The sequence below is a fragment of the Maylandia zebra genome, linkage group LG16 (genome assembly GCF_041146795.1).
Source record: "Maylandia zebra isolate NMK-2024a linkage group LG16, Mzebra_GT3a, whole genome shotgun sequence".
Classification (NCBI taxonomy): Eukaryota; Metazoa; Chordata; class Actinopteri; order Cichliformes; family Cichlidae; genus Maylandia; species Maylandia zebra.
The window spans coordinates 9,897,313-9,917,097 of record NC_135182.1 but is presented as its reverse complement, the minus strand read 5'-3'; the positions used below and the strand labels follow the sequence as shown (position 1 = coordinate 9,917,097).

Below are 19,785 nucleotides of genomic sequence, written 5' to 3'. Positions count from 1 at the left end.
CGAGTCCATGTAAGTGCGCACAAAGTAAACTGCTCGCTTTAGTTGTGAAGCAAAATCGCTGAAATCGGAGTAATAACACGTGCGAGGGGAACGATAACGACGACAAGATTCCCCCGATCGTTTACTCTTGCTGTCCTGTGGACAACATCGGCGTGGTGTTAATTGTTTGTTGTTTTCGCGTCGCGCATGAGAATATCACCAGGTAAACTCGCGATATTTTTAAACATTTTGTTGTTCAACAGCATCAAGACTGACGGAGTGTATTTGAGATAACCTCACAAGTGTCACAGATGACACATTTGGCGTTTTTTCCTGGTTTGTCGGTAGCAGCTCCTGAAATGCAAGTCTGCCACACATCTGTTCGACTAACGCCAGTTGATCTAAACGCCAGTAGATCTGGAACACCGGGTAGAAGTATAGAGCCACAGGTGGAGAGACAGCCAGGCAAAAACGGAGCCGCAAAAGATCCGTAGCAGAGTACTGGAGAAGAGCTGTCGTCGGGTGATGAAAAAAACCCCAGGTATTATTATTATTATTATTATTATTAGTAGTAGTAGTAGTAGTAGTCCATAAAATGTTTTTTCCTAATGGCCCTCCATGCCCACAGGGTAGGGCTTTACTATGGGTGGGCGGTCTCTGCAGGGAGTGGGCTTGCCCGGCGCTTTTTAATCCAGATACGCACCCTACGTTCGGTAGGGTGCGTATCTGGATCCGGAGCTGACACGGCCAAGAGGGGAAAGAAGACACACCACCCAGCAACATGACTGCACCCAGCAACACCTACGACGTTATAGTGGTCGGCGCGGGCATATCAGGTAGGCTGCACGTTAGAAAACTTTAGTTTGGTGTGCAGGCTGTGCGGACGAGCTGAGCAAATAAACTGATTTAAGCCAAAGCTTCGAACAGAGCTTCCACAGTGGAAGAAGCTGTGCGTGCGTGCGTGCAGAGTGACGGAGAGTTTTTCATTATTCGTAGTGTTTTTCTTCTTCTTCCGTGAGGCTACCTCCCCTCTCCTCCTCTCTCCAGCTCTTTCACCTCTGTATCACCGCAGCAACAGCAGAGCAAGTTGAGCAACAGCTAATCAACCAGCGCATACTTTGTGTTACATAAGAGGACGTGAGCTGTATGGAGGGCCAGGAGTGAGGAAATAAATGAATGAAATACGTTATTAAATAAATAATTAAATTTGTCATTAATTAATTAAAATTTAAATTAATTAATTAAATAAATGTTTAAATAATTAATTAAATGCCCATTAATTTCATTTAAAACATTGAATAAATTATGTGTTTATTTATTTCAAATTGTATTTAATTATCAACACATTTAATCAATTATTTAATGATGTATTTATTTAATTCATTTTGACAGTCCTGACCCTGCGGCTCTCTTCATGAATTACTTTTATCTGCCAACCTCACCCATCAAACTCAGGGGGTGGGGTTAATGGTGTTCGAGTAAAAACCATTGCTTTGGCCTGGTGGCCAGTCTTTTTATTGGACATTTCTCTAACTAACTGAACTTGCCTTTAAATACCCTGTTTGTATGTCACCGAATACAGTTTAAATATTTTTTTTAGCCGAGAATGTAGAGGTTTAATCTTCAGATATCTGGTCGGTTTGTCAAGATCGAGCCTATTTGCAAAAGTGCTCCGATGATTTCGGAGATGTCTGCCCCGCCCAGTCTCACAGCAAAACCTGTGACATACCCATACTCCATATCCCAGAGGTCAGTGTATGACAAGCTGTTTATCTACTGTATACTCTGTGGTTGGTGAGCCAGTGCTCAGTGCTTTACTTGTTAGCTCTTCCTCCCCACATGATCAGCTGGTTGGCTGGTTTGTGATTTGTTGAGAACCTCAATCCCCCCTGCCCCCCTCTATTTTTTTCCCCAGAGCTCTCTCAGTTCATTTGAAAAGCAAATGTTATGTAATTTTATTTAAGAGTTGCATGCCTACCTAAAAGCTAATCAGTGTAAATGCACAACGGAAAACAATTAAAGTGGGAATACCTGTTGATGGTATAACAGTGTCCTAACTAGCATAAGAGAAACCAGATTTACTTTAAAAATAAACAAAGAAGTTCAAATCTTTGTCTTTCTTATCAGATTTTCCAAACGATCCTCTTGATCTGGTTTTGAGTGATCTAATAGAGCGCAAAAACAATGTTTTTCTTTGAGAAGGGGATTTTTGGAAGCCTTTTTTGTCATTTATTTTAAAAGACCTTTAAAATCCCTGTGTGCCTTTTGCTATTGCTTTTTTTACAAGTACAGAAAGCACATATATTGCTTGAATCCTTATGTTTAAGTCCTGTTGGTGTCTCTGTCCTTCTGCAGGTTTGAGTGCTGCAAAGCTGTTGAAAGCCAGTGGGCTCGATCCTGTAGTGTTGGAAGCCAGAGACCGGGTTGGTGGTCGTACCTTCACTGTGCAGGTAAGGCAAAGAGTGTCAATACTACTGTAGGAGCGGCTCATAAAAGAGACAATCAGTAACAGTAATATAAATGCTTTCCAGCCTTTTTAATTTTACAACCAAGATAGTGTATCTATTTCTTTTAATGGGCATACAGAAAAAAAATGACATTTATATTCAAGTCATTTATGAGCGTAGAAGTGCAAGCATAGATCAGTTAGCCTTTTCAGAAATATCTGTGACATTTCTTTCTTTTTTGTCATGATCTAATTGTGAGTATGTGTCTTTTAGAATAAGGAGGCAAAGTGGGTTGATCTAGGCGGTGCCTACATTGGACCGACACAGAACCGCATCCTCCGTCTGGCCAAAGAGTACGGCATAAAGACCTACAAAGTCAACGAGCAGGAGAACTTGGTGCATTATGTTAATGTGAGTGTCTTTTTTTTTATTGCAGATAATTTTCTATTCCAAGCTCTCTTGGTTTATGTTATGTCTGTGTAGTCTGTGACAGATCATGACATGTTCCAGATGTATTCTTCACTTTAAGTGATGGAGTAAATGATGACAATGTTCAGAAGATGATGCACCATATCCTGAGTCTGACCCATTATCCAATAAAAAGGAAATCCAAGTCTCTGCTACTTTTCTGGCATCACGCAGTAGGCATGGCAACAAGGATCTTTATCAACATTTTTCAATTGCCACTTTCTGCCGCTGGCACTTTTCCTGTCAGCTTAACTTTTGCATGAGCTAACAGAGCTAGCCTCTTTGCCATCAGCAGTAGAGTTTGAAGCATTTTTGGGGAATCTTTTTGTTTGCACTAAAAACAAATTTTTTACTTTGCACACAAAGTAAAACATTGTTATCATCATTGTTAACTTTAGTTCACTTGACTGTACCGTATTTACCGCACTATAAGGCGCACGTAAAATCCTTAAATCTTCACAAAAATCAACAGTGCGCCTTATAATCTGGTGCGCCTTATGTATGAATTTTGTTTTGTGCTTACTGACCTCGAACCGGTTTTATGTGGCACACTATGCTCAAAAATCTGTCAAAAAAAGATTTTTAGTGCCACTTTTTGGAGCATTACGGTTACCGTTGCCAGGAGCCTCGCGGAGTAATACGTACTGTGCTTCAACACAACATTACCGTGTTGTGTGTGTGTGTGTGTGTGTATAACGACTCCAAAATGGCACCCGTGAAGAGACACGCTTACGAAGCTGATTTTAAACTTTGAGCAATTAGTTATGCAGAAGAGAATGGAAATAGAGCAGCTGCGAGACAATTTGGCATTAATGAGTCCATGGTGCGCAAGTGGAGGAAGCAAAAAGATGACCTAAAACAAGTAAAGAAGACCAAAAGGAGTTTCCGAGGGAACAAGGCGCGATGGCCGCAGTTAGAGGACAAAATTATCAATTATCATCATCTTTCCTCCCCACTGCTGTCAGACTCCATAATAAAGACTTTAACTGATCAAGCACACACATCCATACATATGCAATAATACTAAGTGCAATAATCCTTTCTGTCATCGTTGTATTTTTACTCAGTTGTATATAGTATTTGTATTTGTATTCTATTTTTATCTTATTGTATATTTATTTTATTTTATTCTACTGTATATAGTATTTTATTTTATTCTATTCTATACAGTTGTGTACTGTATTTATTCTTATTGTATTCTAATTTTTGCCTCATAACTTTTGCACTGTCCACTTCCTGCTGTGACAAAACAAATTTCCCACGTGTGGGACTAATAAAGGTTATCTTATCTTATCTTATCTTAAATTGAACAGTGGGTTATTGAACAGAGAACAGCAGGTAGAAGTGTCTCTACAGTCTCTATTCGACTCAAGGCAACAGCGGTAGCACGTGACATGCAGATCAAGACTTTCGAGGGGGACCTTCTTGGTGCTTCCGTTTTATGAAAAGGCATAATCTCTCAATCCGCACAAGAACTACTGTCTCACAGCAACTGCCAAACGATTACAAAGAAAAGTTGGCCATTTTCCGCACGTACTGCCAGAATAAGATCACTGAAAAGAAGATCCGGCCAGAACACATCACTAACATGGACGAGGTCCCCTTCACCTTTGACATCCCCGTGAACCGTACTGTCGAGAAAACAGGGACCAGTACGGTATCTATACGCACCGCAGGGAACGAGAAGTCATCCTTCACTGTAGTTCTGGGCTGCCAAGCTAATGGCCAGAAACTACCACCCATGGTCATTTTCAAGAGGAAGACTTTGCCAAAAGAAAAGTTTCCGGCCGGCGTCATCGTCAAGGCTAACTCAAAGGGCTGGATGGATGAAGAGAAAATGAGCGAGTGGCTGAGGGAAGTTTATGTCAAGAGACCGGATGGCTTTTTCCACAAATCTCCGTCTCTTTTGATCTATGACTCCATGCGCGCCCATCTCACCGAGGCTGTCAAAACCCAAGTGAAGCAAACTAATTCGGAGCTTGCCGTCATTGCGGGTGGATTAACCAAAGAACTCCAACCACTAGATATTGGTATCAACAGGTCGTTTAAAGTTAAATTACGAGCTGCGTGGGAGCATTGGATGACAGAAGGCGAACACACATTCACCAAGACAGGGAGGCAACGCCGAGCGAGTTACGCCACTATCTGCCAATGGATCGTGGCTGCTTGGGCTAAGGTATCAGTCTCAAGTGTCGTCCGAGCTTTCACGAAGGCTGGAATAATCACTGAACAGCTAAGTAACAGCAACGAGACTGATTCAGATAATGATGAGAGGGATCCGGGCATGCTTGATGCCAAAATTGCCCAGCTGTTTAACTCAGACACTGAAGGTGAAGAGTTTGATGGATTTGTGGAAGTTGAATGAACTGGAAATGTAAGTGTATTGTTCAATATTTGATGTTTAACAGCTTAACAATGTTAATAGTTACTGTGAATGAGTTGGTTAAATTTTAACTCATCCGATTGTTTTATTCTGCTGAATGCACTTTAAACGCCTTTTAATCCGGTGTGAGAGGGATCCGGGCATGCTTGATGCCGAAATTGCCCAGCTGTTTACCGTAACTCAGACACGGAAGGTGAAGAGTTTGAGGGAATTGTGGAAGTTGAATGTACCGTACTGGAAAAAGTATATTTTTCAATATTTAACATGTTACAGCTTAACAGTGTTAAGAGTTACTGTGAATGAGCTTAATAAAGGTCGAGTTATTTTTTTGTTTGTCTTAATGCGCCTTATAATATGATGCGCCTTATGTATGAAAACAGAGCCAGTCTTCAACAGTGCGCCTTATAATCTGGTGAGCCTTATAGTGCGGTAAATACGGTAATCTGCTAAATTAGCCACTCCCCCCACACACGGTCGTACAGAACATATATACTCAGTGGAGGAGCTTGTTAATGATCTCAAGACTAGGAACAGTCACCAAAAACACCAATGGTTACACACTGGTTGTAATGGTCTAAAATTAGAGAATAATGTGGCTCAGGAGGTAGAGCAGGTCATCTATTAATCAAAAGGTACGGGTACATTAGACATGCTAAAGTGCTTTGAGCGTTCAAGTAGAATAGTAATGTGCTGTATAAGAACCACTCCATTTACCATATACCGAATCTTGCAGCGCTCACAAGGTTCCCCCTGCTCAAGAAGGCACATTTACAAACCCCTCTTAAGTTTGCCAGTGAACACCCAAAAAATTTAGAGAAGCCTTGGAAGAAAGTAATGTAATCAGATGAAAACAAAATCGAGCTCTTTGACAACAACTTAACCCACAGTGTTTGGAGGAGGAGAAGTGATGAGTATGACCTAAAGAACACAATCTCCACAGTCAGAGGTGGAAATATTGTGTTTTGGGCTGTTTTTCTGCTGTGGGTACAGGATGACTTCACCGTATAGAGGGGCCAATGAATTGGACTATGTGCCGTAAAATCTTGGACAAGAGTCTTCTTCCATCGGCCAAAAAACTGAAGATATGAATGAGTCTTCCAGCATGACAATGACCCAAAATATACCACCAAAGAAACATAGGAGTGGCCAACGAAGAAGAATGTTAAGTTCATTTTGCAGCTTAACCATTCTCCAGACCAGACCTTTCTACCAGTCCTGTAGAAAATGTGCTGTGGGGGTCTTTAAAACCTAAAGCATTTAGAGATTTTCTGTAAAGAGGAGTGGGCCAAAATCACTCCTGAAATGTGTGCAAACCTAATGACCAACTACAAGAAATATCTTACCAAAGCTCACACTGAGCTCAGGGTTTTATTTGATTTGATTTGATTTTTTTTTTGGACAGTGGTTTGGGGGAAAAATGAAAAATGAAATATCTGGAAATACTGGAAATGCCATCACTGTCACCCTTCACAGAGCGCTGAGCCATCTGGCTAACAGGAAGAGCTATGTGAGGATGCCCTTCGTGGACTACAGCTCAACATTCAACTCTATAATCCCAGACATCCTTATCACCCAACTGAGAATAAAAAGGCTGCGCAGAGGGTAATTAATACTGCCAAAAAATAATTGGCTGTCCTCTGCCACCCCTTCAGATCCCCCCTGCCACCTGTTCCTAGGTTCAAGCTCGGTAAACACCCTGGTAAAGAACCCCCAACAGTGTCTGCACTTCCTCCTTGTCCCAAGGAAGAAAAACCTGGACTAGAACCAGAACTTATTAAACAGGAAAAAACAACAACAAGAGAATAATCAGAATCTGAAAATTTCACAAAACACTTGACGCATCAAACACTGGAGGATAGCAAACAGGAACAGAGACATGAGACACAGACAGTCTGACAAAGGACAAAGAAAACACTATGACAATATATACACAAAACAGATCTTGAACAGATCTTAGAATGCTATAATAATCACAGTGAAACTATCAGATAATGTAAAACTGTTTGCATTGTATGTTGGTCTCTCACATAATGAATGCTCTGCAAGATAGAAATCCAAGAAATCTTTAGACTGACTTCAGAGGTGGTGTTTAGATATGATTTATTATCTTACACCTGGGAACCAATCCCTGCATCGGCAGTTCACAGCAATCAGTCTTTATTACCTATATTTTTATACCGTGTGTGTGTGTGTTAGTGTTTTACTACATTAGTAAAATTTTAAAATTGTTGTTGGTAAATCACAAACACCTTGACTGAGGCAGGTGAGGCCTGCAGTTCTTGAGATGTTGTTCTGGATTCTTTTGTGACCTCCTGGATGAATCATTGATGCACTCTTGGAGTAATTTTAGTAGCCCATTTGTGAATAACAGCTCTCCACTTGGCTCAGTCTTAGAAATGGTTTTCCAGACCGATAGTTGTCAGCAGATTAGTCTTTCAGCTGTTTTTGAGTTTCTTCAGATCATGGCATGACGTGTCGCTTAGCCTACTTTACTTTGTCAGACGGGTTCTACTTGAGTGATTTCTGGATTCAGCAGTTATCAGACCTGAGTGTGGCTAGTTGAAACTGAACTTTCCAAAGTTCAACTTTCCAAAAAATGTGGTTGATCACAGTAAATTCACGATTTAGGACATGGTAGGTTTGTTTAGCCTTTTCCTTACTAAATTAATGTATTAATTAATCGAATCTAATAATAATTTACTAAATTTTAAAACTAAATGTAGTTTAAGAAATGAGAAATTAAGAAGAGCAAACATTTTCCCAGTACTGTATATTACAATAGGCAGTAAAATAACTATTGATAATAGATGTTTGTTTCAAAGTCAGATAAGAGCGTACAATATAATTTGGGTAAAAGGCTAAGGGCAGTGATTAGCATTTTCTGTGGTTCTGTGAAATCTTTATCTTTAGATGGTTGTCATAAAGTCCTCCTCTGCAGTACAGTCACCTTTGTCTTCAAGTAGCGTTCTTTGGTCCTCTCATTGAGGACAGGATCTTAATCTCGAGACTTCCAGGCCATATTCGGCACAGATGTTTCTGTACACTATGCCGGCCACTTGGTTATGGCATTCCATGTATGCCCTGCCTGCTAGCATCTTGCACCCTGCTGTTATGTGCTGGATTGTCTCAGGGGCATCTTTACACAGCCTGCACCTGGGGTCTTGCCTGGGGTGATAGAGCCCAGCCTCTATGCTTGTTCCGGTGCTGCCATGATTAGCGCCTCTGTGCTGTCTTTCAGTCCAGCTTTGTCCAGCCACTGTGGTACTGACACTAACTAGCCTCTGACCTCCTTCCTTAAGCTTAGCATACAACCTTAGGGCTTAAAGTTGGCCTCTAGTGTTGTCCACCACATCCCCATTGAGTTCCTGATAGTTCCTGATAAATTTACATTTAGTTTCTTCTTAGGGTCCTGTTGATCTTGTACAGGTCTAGGCATTCCAGCATCCAGTTGTGGGGCATCAAGTTGTAGGCCTTCTTGTAATCAATCCAGGGAGTGCACAGGTTTGTCAGCCTAGTCTTGCAGTCTCGGCTGACTGCTCGGTCTACCAGTAGCTGGTGTTTTTCTATGTCTCTGGTGTACCTCTTTAAGCAGCTGGCTAAGGCTGTGAGTCTTTGCTTGGCAGTTTCCAAGGCCTCAGGTATTGGACAACTTGCTGTACTTCTTAGGCACCTTCTTTGTCGCACCTTTCTGCATCTCCGATAGTTGGCTAACCTCCCTCCGTGCCACCTTGATGCCTCCAGTCTCCTTTAATGCAGTAATAATGCAGTTACAGCTGCATTGTTTTACAATGAAATGAAGAACTAAACAATTTTGATATTCTTTTTGTTTTGTTTTTTCCTTTGGCTCTATTACAGTGGTATTACATTACACAACACAATAAGTTAGGAGACTGTAAATAATAGGAGACATTATTAGTTTAAGCTGCAGCTGCAGACCAAGACAGTACAGTGTAAGTGTTATTCCAGAATTGTCTCTGAGCTGACAGCTCTGTGAGGCTTGGGCATTTCCACAAAGATGTATAGACAGTTTTTTTCTCTTTCAAAGAAGTTTGTGTTTAATAAGGTTTGAAATAAATGTTCCTGTCAAGCAAAGCTCTCAATACTCAAGCTCTCAAATAATCTCTCTAGCGTATGACGCTAGAGAGATTATTTGAGATTCCATCAACACACATAAATGAATGTACTCAAACCATTGTTATCCTCCACATAGCAAAGGGAACTTTGCTAGAAAGCAACAAAAATGAATCTCTAGTTACAATTGTGGTGTGGCAACACTTTAGTGGTTTTAAACCCACTGCATCTACCCCTGACTGTCACCTCTGTGTTTGTATGTCTTTGTGTGTGATTGAGAAATGCAGAAATAAACTAGACCAGGCATAAAAATTATGGCTTTAGATTATGGCTACTCTTATCACATTTAATGATTCAGTATCTCTGATTCAGTTGTAAACATTGCACAAGCTATTACTCCACTTTCTCCACCACTCTTCAAACTGCTTTCACGGTCAGTTAGAGGTCAACTGAAACAAATCTTTAATGGCAAATGCTGAAATGTTGTTCTTTGAATGCTGCCATCATTAAGCACAGCTTTTATAAGCAATGGTTATTTGATGATTGAAGAATATTGTTTTGGTGATGATGGCCGCAATCATGTGTCCAACAGGGAAAGTCTTACCCGTTCAAAGGCTCCTTGCCTCCCATGTGGAACCCCATCGCTTTGATGGACTTCAACAACCTCTTTAGAACAATGGATAAGATGGGCGAGGAGGTAAAGCAGTTCTCACTATTAATGAGTATTCTTATTAATAAGCATTCTAGATTGGTTTACTGGACAGGTTGCACACCTGCTACATGCCTGACTCATGCTGAACACCCTCCTGCATTTCAGATTCCCAGAGACGCTCCCTGGAGAGCTCCCCATGCTGAGGAGTGGGACAAGATGACCATGCAGGAACTCTTTGAAAAACTCTGCTGGACCAGGTAACATGTTCAAAATGTTTCCCGTTTGTGCAGAGAATAGGTCTAGCTATTCATCCTGTTATCTCGTTTATATCCAGTTTAAAGTTTTATTGTTAAATCATGTGACACAAATGTTGAAGGTGGTCTCTAACAAAAGAAATGTCGTTTTATTTTCTAATATCTCATATGAGTCAGCGAGGCTGGCTGGTGGAGTGATAGGTTATAACCTAATGTTAGCAACCTCAGTTACTAAGGTTTCATGGGTGCAGCATTCTGCACAACAGACTTGGCATGAAATGCTAGAATTCCACTCACTGAAGCTGGAAGTAAAATTAACGCTCTTTGGTTAATTTTGGTTAATTGGCTAATTCCAATAAAATGATCTCCAACACCACAGTCACAGTTAAGAGGTCCAGTTCAGTGACTCAAACTTGCAGAGGTGGAAATGGTTACAGCTTCCTGTGTCAGCACTAATAAGAATAAGAATTCTCATCCCTGCAAAAACTTTGAAAACGGATGCTGAAGGTTGTAGCTGTTTCATAGAGGTTTTTGGTGGAGAAGCTTCAGTATATGATGCACTGTGAGTGAGAATGTTTTTGATAATCTAATTACTGTGTAAATTTAAAATATGCAGCTTATAAAAGTAAATGACAACAGTCCTGCACTAATTAAATGATTGTACTGCTCCAGCGTTTGAATTAATCCTGTAATGTATCCTATATTAAACTAAAATAAAACTTTAGTTCAACTTTGAAACTGCTCAAATGTAGATTATGTGCAAGTCTCTGCTGGAAAAGTAGGACAAGCAAGCAGAAATCCCTGACATGGTGATTTATTTGTGCTTTGTTCACACTCTTACAAAATATAAAAATTGTGACTGGGGTACCTGCAGTATTTAAAGACTTCTTACCTTCCATGTAATCCCTCCCAGAACTGCTCGTCGCTTCGCCACACTGTTTGTCAACTTGATCGTGACCGCTGAACCCCACGAGGTGTCAGCTCTCTGGTTACTCTGGTACGTCAAACAGTGTGGAGGAATAATGAGGATCTGCTCCACCACCAATGGAGGACAGGTATGTCTGCCCAAAATTATACCTACTGATTCAGAACAACAGACTGAAAGAATTCGTTTTTTTGTATATCTGTCTGAACAAACAGAATATTCTCTCGGCGTGCCAAGAAGTGGACTTGCGTTCTCTGCCTCTCACACAGATTCATTCAGTGATTCAGAGGAGCAGTGTGAACGTCAGAGGGAGATCCCTCACAGCCCAGTCTCCTTAGTCTGGCCTGAATAAGATGCTGTCCACACAAAAGATGTTTTCTTGGAATACTCAGGGCGTCTTTTCTGCTGCCGTTCCTCAAGCTGAGGGCCTTGTTCCCATAGCCACAAAGGCTTTGGTAAACAAATGACAAACAGTAGTGCAGTCGGCTCCTTCCTGTTTGCTCCACATTTAAAGCTTACACACCTTGTGGATGGTGCATACATAGGGGTGTTTGAAGTATTTACGCATAGTCATCTTAAACATATGGATATGCTATTGGTATGCATTGCTTCGAGTGCAGCTGCACTCCTCCTGCAAAACTGCAAATGTGTCTTTAATCAAACAAGACAAGAAGAGGCTCACCTCGTTTCACCGCCCAGGACTGATTCAGGTGTAGCTCGTGCTTTCACAGCGACTGCTTGACAAATTCATCCAAATGCCACAGAGGAATGCACACAATGTGTTTCTGGTCAGGGATGAGAGAGATGTTGACACTAACCACATGGAAATGGTTTTGTGTATCGGAGCTTTGACAGCCCAAACCTCTCTACCTCCTCACTGTCATCTTCATCATTTAACATTTGCTGGCCTGGCTTTATGAACGTGTTTCTTTTGAATTAAGATGCAGAAATTTGTAGTGAAGGAAATGAAGGCGGACTGAGGATAACCGGTGTGTATCACCAGGATAAATCAGGGGATTTTATCGGCTTCATTCCAAACTGGGAGTTTATTAGCCTTGCCGAGGGGTACCCAGAGGGGGATCAGAGTCACTTCCACCCAATATAAATAGAAACCAGTGTTGCTGCATCTGCTCTCCCTGTTGGTGCTCACTGAACTCTGCTCTCTTTGTGTCTCAAGGAGAGGAAGTTTGTAGGAGGTTCGAATCAGGTGAGTCAGTGCATGGCGAGGGAGCTGGGAGACCGAGTGAAGCTGCAGTCTCCAGTCTACAGGATCGACCAGACCGGAGACATGGTTGTGGTGGAGACCGTGGACAAGCAGACCTACAAGGTGAGTTGAGTATATCACCAGTATTTCCTTTGAAGTACTATTCTTTAAGGACACTTTTTATGTCTTTCCTTACATATTCTGCTTTAGTCAGAAATATAATATTGAGCTGGAAATGAGCATTTAAAGTCCAGTCTAGTAAATATTCGAGGAGCTCGATTAATGTTTATTAATGGTATCTAGCACCAAATCATCTCATGGCACACCGCACTAAATGGTCAAAGGGATTACAACAAGATGGAGAGAAACCCCTTTGAGCAGAACTTGGAAAAAGTGAGGATAAAATAATGAGAGGAAAATAGAGGAAATGCACTCAGAGCAACATGGAAGGTCCCTCATCAGCATGTATCACAGAGAGGTGGTTCTTATACTTTACCCTAACGTTTTCCAATTTGTGATACTTTGTACTTTTATGTCCCTGCATTTCAGAGGGAAATATCTAACTTAACTCACATTCATCTGTGTGATGGCTGTAAAGGGAGACATTTTAAAACAGGAAATAAATAAATATATGTGCAGATGTACGTACAATCCTGATTCTGAAAAAGTTGATGCTGTGTAAAAATGTCAAATAAAAATAATGCAATTATTTTCAATCTCATAAACGGAGCATAGAAAGTGCAAATGGATATTGGCTCATTTTGAACTTGATGGCAGCAACTGTTCTCCAAAAAGTTGCGTTGGGGCCATGTTTAAGACAGTTTAGCATCGCCTCTTCTTTTAACACCTCCTCAGCAACTGAGGAGAGCAGGTACTAAACCTTTGGGAGCAGGAAGTTGTCTCATTCATGTTTGATTATATATGTCAACAGTTCTGGCTCTCCGTCATATATCTGTTTTTTTTTTTTCATTTCATAATGCTCCAAATTAGTGAAAGGTCTGGACTGCAGGCAGGCCGGTTCAACACCCCAACTCTTTTACTTCTGCTGAAGCCTTTCTGTTGATTTCTCTGACCACAGAACAGTTTCCACTTTGCCTCAGTCTGTTTAAAATGAGCTTTGGCCCAGAAATGATGGCGGTGTTTCACCATCATGTTCACATGATAGAGCTTTAACCTGTATTTGTGAACAGTACAGTGTTCATAGACAGTGATTTCCACAAGTGTTCCCGAGCCCTCCCAGTGATTTCATGACAATCATGCCTGCTTTAGTGCAGTGATGCAGCAGGGCCCAAAGGTCATGGGCATCCATTATTGATTTTCAGCCTTATCCTTTGCACACAGAAATTCCTCCAGATTCTTGGAATGTTTTGATGATATTATTCTTTTCAGTTTGATGTTGAGGAACATTTTTCTGAAATTGCTCCACAGTTTGTAGACACAGTTTTGGGGGTTTTTGCAGAGCATCTCTGAGATGCTCTTTTTATCGCTGGTCGTGTCACTTTGAGACATGTCACTGCCATCAAATTCAAAGTGAGCTTTTTGTTTCTGTAAATGATAATAGTAGATTTCTGATATTTTTCTGTATAAGTGAATAAAAGATGGCTTTCTGAGATCGGCAAGTCACTGCATTCTGTTTTCATTTACAGTTTACACAATGTTACAACTTTCTGAAACTGGGTTTGTAGACACAATTGATTAGTTCAGTCCAGTGGTTCCTAACCTTCAAATGGCCCACAAAACAAATAGTCAGAATGACTTTGCTTATATGGATACATCACCGTTAACGAGCTGATAAGATAATGAATAATGACGCTGCTCTTATGTTTCAGTAGATTGTGAATGCAGGACTTTCCTTTTCCTGTTTTCCTGTTACTGCAGCCATGTTTCAAATAACTGTTATAGTGTTTGTTTGATTTTATTATGTATTAGGAAATGAAACAGATACTATATTTATACACTAGGTAATGTGAGATAATACAGTCTGAATATGAAACATCCATGTATCTGTAAAACAGTAACTGCTTCACAGTGTTACTCACAAACTTCACTGGCACTGCTGCTCTTTGGCTGCCATCTACTGGCTGCTTGGAAAAAAGCAGTTAAAATGTACATGATCTGTGTTACTTTGTTGATTAGGTTGAATGTTTTCATTTATGGTCAGATGTTCCATTGTAATGAATTATGGGACAGCATTTTCTCCCCTCTTTTCATAAAGGATAGTCCAGTGTATCCTATATTAAAGGAAGCACTGAAGCCTCTTTCCTTAGTATTTGGAGAATTGCAACATCTCTTACTATGGCTGATGACTACCATGCAGATACTTCTGGGTCACATCTTTCAGTTATAAACAGACTATTGGTACGCACTGTGTACTGTCTCTGTCTCTGTGTTAGGCCAAGTATGTGATCGTGGCCACACCACCTGCTTTGAATCTGAAGATGCACTTCAACCCTGAGCTGCCCCCGCTGAGGAACCAGCTGATCAACCGTGTTCCCATGGGCTCTGTCATAAAGTGCATGGTCTACTACAGAGAGAACTTCTGGAGGAAAAAGGGTACGCAGGAAGTGAAAACACAGAGAGAGCGAATGCTGTTCAAGATGATGCCATTTCTAACGTTTTATTGTGTTACCAGGTTACTGCGGCAGCATGGTGATAGAGGAGGAGGGCGCTCCCATCGGCTTCACCCTGGATGACACAAAGCCTGATGGGACTGTACCTTGTATTATGGGGTTGGTACAGAGCTTCAAACAGTTCTCTGTAATTGTGTATATTTTGTATAATGATTCCATATTGTACACTACATCGCCAAAAATATTTACCTGTCGCAGGACAGCTTTCAGACCTGAGTTATAAGATTGGTTGGCAAGTGGTTACTGGAGGTTGCCAGATAGCGCTAAGTGATATCAGCAGCCCCAAAGAAGTATACAATGCTGCACCATGATGAGTGCTTTAGTCATCATTAGGGTGGAATACACATTTTTTTCACTAGCGACCTGTGATTATCAGAGGGTTACTGACTGGCCTGTAGGCTTGTGTCTCAGCTTTACCATCTGACTCTGACCTAGTATTCTCGCATGAGCTCCTACAAGAATTTCCATACAGTGTAGGACTTGTGCTTGAATGGAGCTAAACACAAGTGATAAAGTCATCCAACCAGCCACACATGCTCATGTAGTGTTTTCTCTTTTCACTCTCCCCCCCAGATTCATCCTTGCCCACAAGTGCAGAAAGCTCTCAAGCCTGTCCAAGGAAGAAAGGTAGACACCAGTGGACAGAGATGGAAAAAAACTCTCACGAGCTGTGAGATCAGTTTAATCCCAACTCCTGTGTTGTTGTGTTTAGGTTGAGGAGGATCTGTGAGATCTACTCCAAAGTGCTGGGCACAGATGAGGCTTTGCATGTGAGTTTGGGTGCAAAGTGGTACACAGTCATGTGGATACTGTGGAATCACTTGACTGACTGCTCATGTGCCTGCTTGTTTCCTGCAGCCGGTGCACTATGAGGAGAAGAACTGGTGTGAAGAGGAGTACTCTGGAGGCTGCTACACAGCCTATTTCCCCCCAGGAATCCTTACTCAGTTTGGCAGGTGAGTCTCTCTCACACGTGTACACACACAAAAAAATAAACATAAATATGAAAGTGTGATCTTTTCATTTCAATTAACTTAATTTATTTGAATGTGTCAGCTCCTGGATATTAATGGCTAATGTATTGTAGCAGGCTCACCCGGACGACTCGCCTAAAGAAGGCCCCTGGACATTTGAAAGACTTTGTGTGGGGTGATGGGGTTGTTGGGGACAACTGACCCCTTCAGGTGCGGGCTATGTAGAGGGCTAGGGGGAGGGGCCGCTGGCCCAAAGGCTTATGGGTCTATACCTGATGTTAATGTTTCTAAGTTGTAGCGTTATAACGGCTGCTACAGTTAACATGTGTTGATTTGTCATTGCTGTTGTTAGTATGTAACATTACTGTAGCTGTGTGTTCTGTGCTTAGTGTGGCTGGCAGAGCACTGTGATTTTGAGCACCTCTCACTATTGCTGTGTGTGAAAGGGCATTCCTAATAAAAGGCTGTCCTTCCTGTAGTTTAGCGTTGAGGCTAGCGCAGGAACAGCAGGTTGAAACAGTCTCTGTCTCCTACTTCGCCTGAGCTCACCACAATATGTTTCAGCAGGATTTGCACTTATTTCTGCAAATCAGCGCCACTCGTACTCCATAAAATGACCCTGCCTGTCTGTGCACAGTTCCAGAGGGGACTCACTGAGATCACAACACTTTGTGTTGGATAATTATGTTTACCACACAAGCAATACTGTGATCTCATAATTCATCTTTTTTAAAGAAAAAAACTGACCGGTCCTGTTGGAGGCGTTCCTAACTGAATGGTGTTGTTGCTGCATTTCATGGGTTTTATTGGAGTGTGAACAAATGAATGCATTTTCAGTACAGCAGGACGTGTCCCCAGGATTTGCCCATTAAATCTATAAAACACAATCCAGTGCCGTGGCTGTTTGCAGGTATCTGCTAGATTGCAACTGGTTTCATTTATTAGTCGAAGCTGCTTGTTGTACAGATCCTGGTGCATATGTTCACTATTAGAGTTTTGTTAACCTCCATATGAAAAACTGAAACTCCTTGTTAATCGTCATGTGAACCATATTTCATGTCTAAATGTCCTCACCAGATGTGCAAATGTGTTCTCACTCACAATGAAAAGTAAGCTGGAGTTGGAAACCTAACATTGTGCTTTTTTATACAGAGTAACTGTTTCACATACCGGGTGGCCCTGCAAGAAATAGAGTTAAAGAAAAAGTCCTTTCTTTGGTTCTTTTACGTTGAGCACAGTGAGGGTGGGAAGATTAATCCAAAGGAAATTCACTTTATGTTATATAATCCCATATTGCACTTATTCAGGTGAGATAATATTCTTAAATGAAGTGAATGCATGCTAAAGCTCAATGGTCAGTACAATGCTGGTGCATACATTAAAAATAAAACGTGTTTAAAACCTGTAAACCAGTTTAACCTCTGAAGCCTCTCCTGTTTCTCTCTTTTTTGCTCTTCAGAGTGCTGAGAGAGCCGGTGGGCAAGTTGTACTTTGCAGGCACAGAGACGGCCACCGAATGGAGTGGCTACATGGAGGGGGCCGTACAAGCTGGAGAGAGAGCAGCCAGAGAGGTCAGAGAGCATTTAAGTACCTGCTTTTCACTGCTACGTGTTAGCAAATACCAGTTCTTACCAGTTTAAACACCCTTAGAGGCAGGTTACTTATATATACCAGGTGGAAACCACTTAAATCATGCAGCTGGCACACCTATTAGTCACACCTCAGCCTGCTCCTGGTGTTGTGGATGCTCAGCCAGCAGTGCTGGGGGTCAGCTGATATCAAATCATGACATCCTCGCCTTTTCTCCCCTCTCATTTATGTCTGAGCACAGCTGACTGAAACAAGCCATAGAATCAAAATGGTCCTCCCCACTCAGTCTTCTAAATCTCTCTTTAAGACACTCGCCTGCTGCTTGCACTTTATGTCCTTCTTCCAAGGCATTAACATTAGGTTTGGTTTCCTAAGATACTCCCCCATGTGTTCATGTTCCTCCATGTTTCTTAGCTCTGGCTCTGCTGCAGAGTAGGTCAGTTGCAGTAAAGGCCAGTCAAGCCTGAGTAGATTATCTGAGTGCATTAAACATAAACATACACTTATTCTTCTTTTTATTACTTAAGTTAAGTTGCTGTGTCGTGTCGTGTTGTATGTAGTGCCAACGTGGGACAGTTCCCCAATTTCATTGTGCTATTGTACTATGTATGACTGTGCAATGATAATAAAGAGTTATCTTATTAACATCACCCAAACTCAAAAATGTGTATCATGTTTAAAATTTAGACTGTTAGACTGTATTTTGATCCTTTTGAAGTCTTTGACTGACACCACCAATGTCTTTTCGCAGGTCATGTGTGCGATGGGTAAACTCCAACCTAATCAGATCTGGCAACCTGAGCCTGAGAACGATGTAAGAGAAGTCCTTATGCACCAAATTACAAGTTGGCCTTTGATTAAAAAAACGAACAATCAGTGGAGAAACACTCTGAAGTCTCTCGTCATGAATCCAAAACACTTTTTACCATAAATGACACTGTGAAAAAGATCATCTTGTAATAAATGAGAAAAAAAACTACCAGGCAAGACCATAATGTTTCTTGGGGTTGTAAACCAAGAGAGGTCATTTTCTCCCTCGCTTTCTATACAATCATTTTCAAGCAGAAGAGTTGCCCCCTGCTGGTCATGTAAAAAAATGCAGGTTTAAGACACCTATGCATTGTTTACACATTTTGGACCCAAGATTACATAAGTTGTATATTGCCAAATCATCTATCAAGTATCTAGTTAATATCATGCACATGAAAAAGGCAGATATCTGATATCATCATTCCCTCCGTCCTGCAGGAAATCCGGGCACTCCCGTTTGTTACCACCTTCTGGGAGAGAAACCTGCCTTCGGTTGATGGTTTCCTCAAATTCTTAGGAGTCTCCACATTCCTGTCTGCTGCCGCCGCAGCTGGCTTGGTGGCCTACAAGAAGGGCATCATCCCCCGGAGTTAAACCACCCTGTCGTCTCACTCCTCCACATCTCAAGGGAACACGTCTCAATAGACACTTGTGTACTTCTAGTGCTTTATGGGCCCAAACTACAGAGTAGTGACCTACATAGGGTATACATTGTTTTTTGAGAAACACCGTGATGTGAGAAGGACTGCTCAGCTCATGCAAAAACACTAACACACTGTTACTCTGTCCACAAACGAAAGAGAGAATGAAGCAGGTGAGAAGGGCTGACTGAAAGGTGTTTGAGAGGAGGGACGAAAGCCTAACTTCAGTTTAAAACATGCAGACTCAGATTGTGAAACCAATGAAGGAAAAAAGATCAGAATCAGTTCGTAAGGGGAAACCTTCTCTGTCACTATTACTATCCCATACAATGCCAATGAAATCCACTGTGTCGATTATATGTGAGTTTATAAAAGTCGCCATGCTTACTGTGTGTATGAGCCTCGTCTGTGTCGCATGCTTCGGTGAGCATGCGTTCGTGAGCGTGTGGTCATCAAAGTTTCTGTACAAAGTTGCGAGCGCGTGTGCATGAGTTTCCACTGTGTGTCTAATTACCGCTGCCTATTTTAGGTGCCGATTTATTCTGGCCAAGCAGCCGTAGCTGTTTGACGAAATCCAGTGACTTCAGAAGAGAAAAGAGCACCTAAAGTGAGTTGGTACTGCGTGAAATGGGCAATGTTGTTTCTCTTAAATTTTAATTTTATTTAAATCCCAAAGTGCAAATTATGTGCCCTAATATGAAATTACTGAATTCGTATAGCTAATTGTCTCCTTCATGGTAACTCCTTTCATATAAAT

The 19,785-nt window shown here is 41.4% G+C and overlaps 1 protein-coding gene across 1 annotated transcript; it reads left to right on the top strand.

The window, feature by feature from the left end:
- Nucleotides 1-229: 229 nt before the first annotated feature.
- LOC112436097 (amine oxidase [flavin-containing]) lies at nt 230-19,415 on the top strand. Its single transcript, XM_076875386.1, has 16 exons — nt 230-520; nt 608-815; nt 2,335-2,429; nt 2,700-2,837; nt 9,941-10,045; nt 10,166-10,257; nt 11,168-11,309; nt 12,357-12,506; nt 14,777-14,936; nt 15,016-15,112; nt 15,587-15,640; nt 15,726-15,783; nt 15,872-15,969; nt 17,447-17,558; nt 18,329-18,391; nt 18,826-19,415. The coding sequence occupies exons 2-16, from the start codon at nt 761-763 to the stop codon at nt 18,979-18,981; spliced, it is 1,575 nt and encodes a 524-aa protein (XP_076731501.1). The 5' UTR covers nt 230-520; nt 608-760; the 3' UTR covers nt 18,982-19,415.
- Nucleotides 19,416-19,785: the final 370 nt, after the last annotated feature.